General features: G+C 50.9%; 1 protein-coding gene across 2 annotated transcripts in view; it reads right to left on the bottom strand.

Moving 5' to 3' along the window:
• LOC125488351 (beta-adrenergic receptor kinase 1-like) overlaps nucleotides 1-746 on the bottom strand; it is a 3,996-nt gene extending 3,250 nt beyond the window's left edge. The window contains exon 1 of one of the 2 annotated variants that reach the window (XM_048621344.1): nucleotides 564-746. In XM_048621344.1, coding sequence (XP_048477301.1) covers nucleotides 564-575 — 12 coding nt within the window. In that variant the 5' untranslated portion in view covers nucleotides 576-746. The remainder of the gene's footprint in view (nucleotides 1-563) is intronic. The other variant, XM_048621343.1, reaches the window with a different exon arrangement.
• Nucleotides 747-858: the final 112 nt, after the last annotated feature.

Raw genomic sequence — 858 nt, 5'->3', positions numbered from 1 at the left:
TTGCACCAACCCATCTCTGACCCACCTCCACCTAAACCACTGTCAATGAGTGGCAGTGTGTGTGTGTGCGCGTGAGCGCGTCTGTGTGTGTGTGTGACAGAGACTGTGTGTGTGTGTGTGTGTGAGTGTGTTTGTTGTGCGTGAGAGACTATTTGTGGCTGTATGTGGGTGTGTTTGAGAGTGTGTGTGTGTGTCATCTCTATGTGTGTGAGTGCATGTGTGTGTCATCTGAGTATGACCTGTGTGTGTGTGCACGCATGCTCGCCTGCGTGTGCATGTCCATCTATCTGTGTCTGTCTGTATGTGTGCTGTGTGTGTGTTGTGTGTGTCCATCTGTGTCTACCTTTCTGTATGTGCATATTGTGCGCGAGATTTCCGCGTGTGTGAGTGTGTGTGCAAGGGCATGTGTTTGTGTAAATGTCCAATGGGTGTTCCAGTCCAGAGATGTCTCAGTGTCGGCCCTACCCAGGGCACTCTGCTCCATGTCACCCCTTTCCAGTTAAGGGCCTAGCAACAAGCCTGGCAGTTGAAGCCTGGAAGACTCCACAGATGACTCTCCCTACCTGCCAGGCCATCAGAATCTGAGTGCCTCAATGCTTCAGCGGTCTCTGCCTGGTCTGCTGCTTCATTCACATCCCAGAAAATTGTATCGACAACTTCAGAGGCCCAGCGTTCTGGCATGGTCACAGCGAAATTCCAATAAAGTTCCTCATCGCTCTGCACCAACTATAACAGCACAGAGAGAGCGGGTCATTCACATTTACCCATCACAGAGAGAGCGGGTCATTCACATTTACCCATCACAGAGAGAGCGGGTCATTCACATTTACCCATCACAGAGAGTGCGGGTCATTCACA

This window comes from Rhincodon typus, unplaced genomic scaffold (assembly GCF_021869965.1).
Source record: "Rhincodon typus isolate 14 unplaced genomic scaffold, sRhiTyp1.1 hic_rhity00000531, whole genome shotgun sequence".
In the NCBI taxonomy this organism is placed as follows: Eukaryota; Metazoa; Chordata; class Chondrichthyes; order Orectolobiformes; family Rhincodontidae; genus Rhincodon; species Rhincodon typus.
Note: the sequence above shows the minus strand (reverse complement) of the source record. Positions and strands in the feature narration are given on the sequence as shown.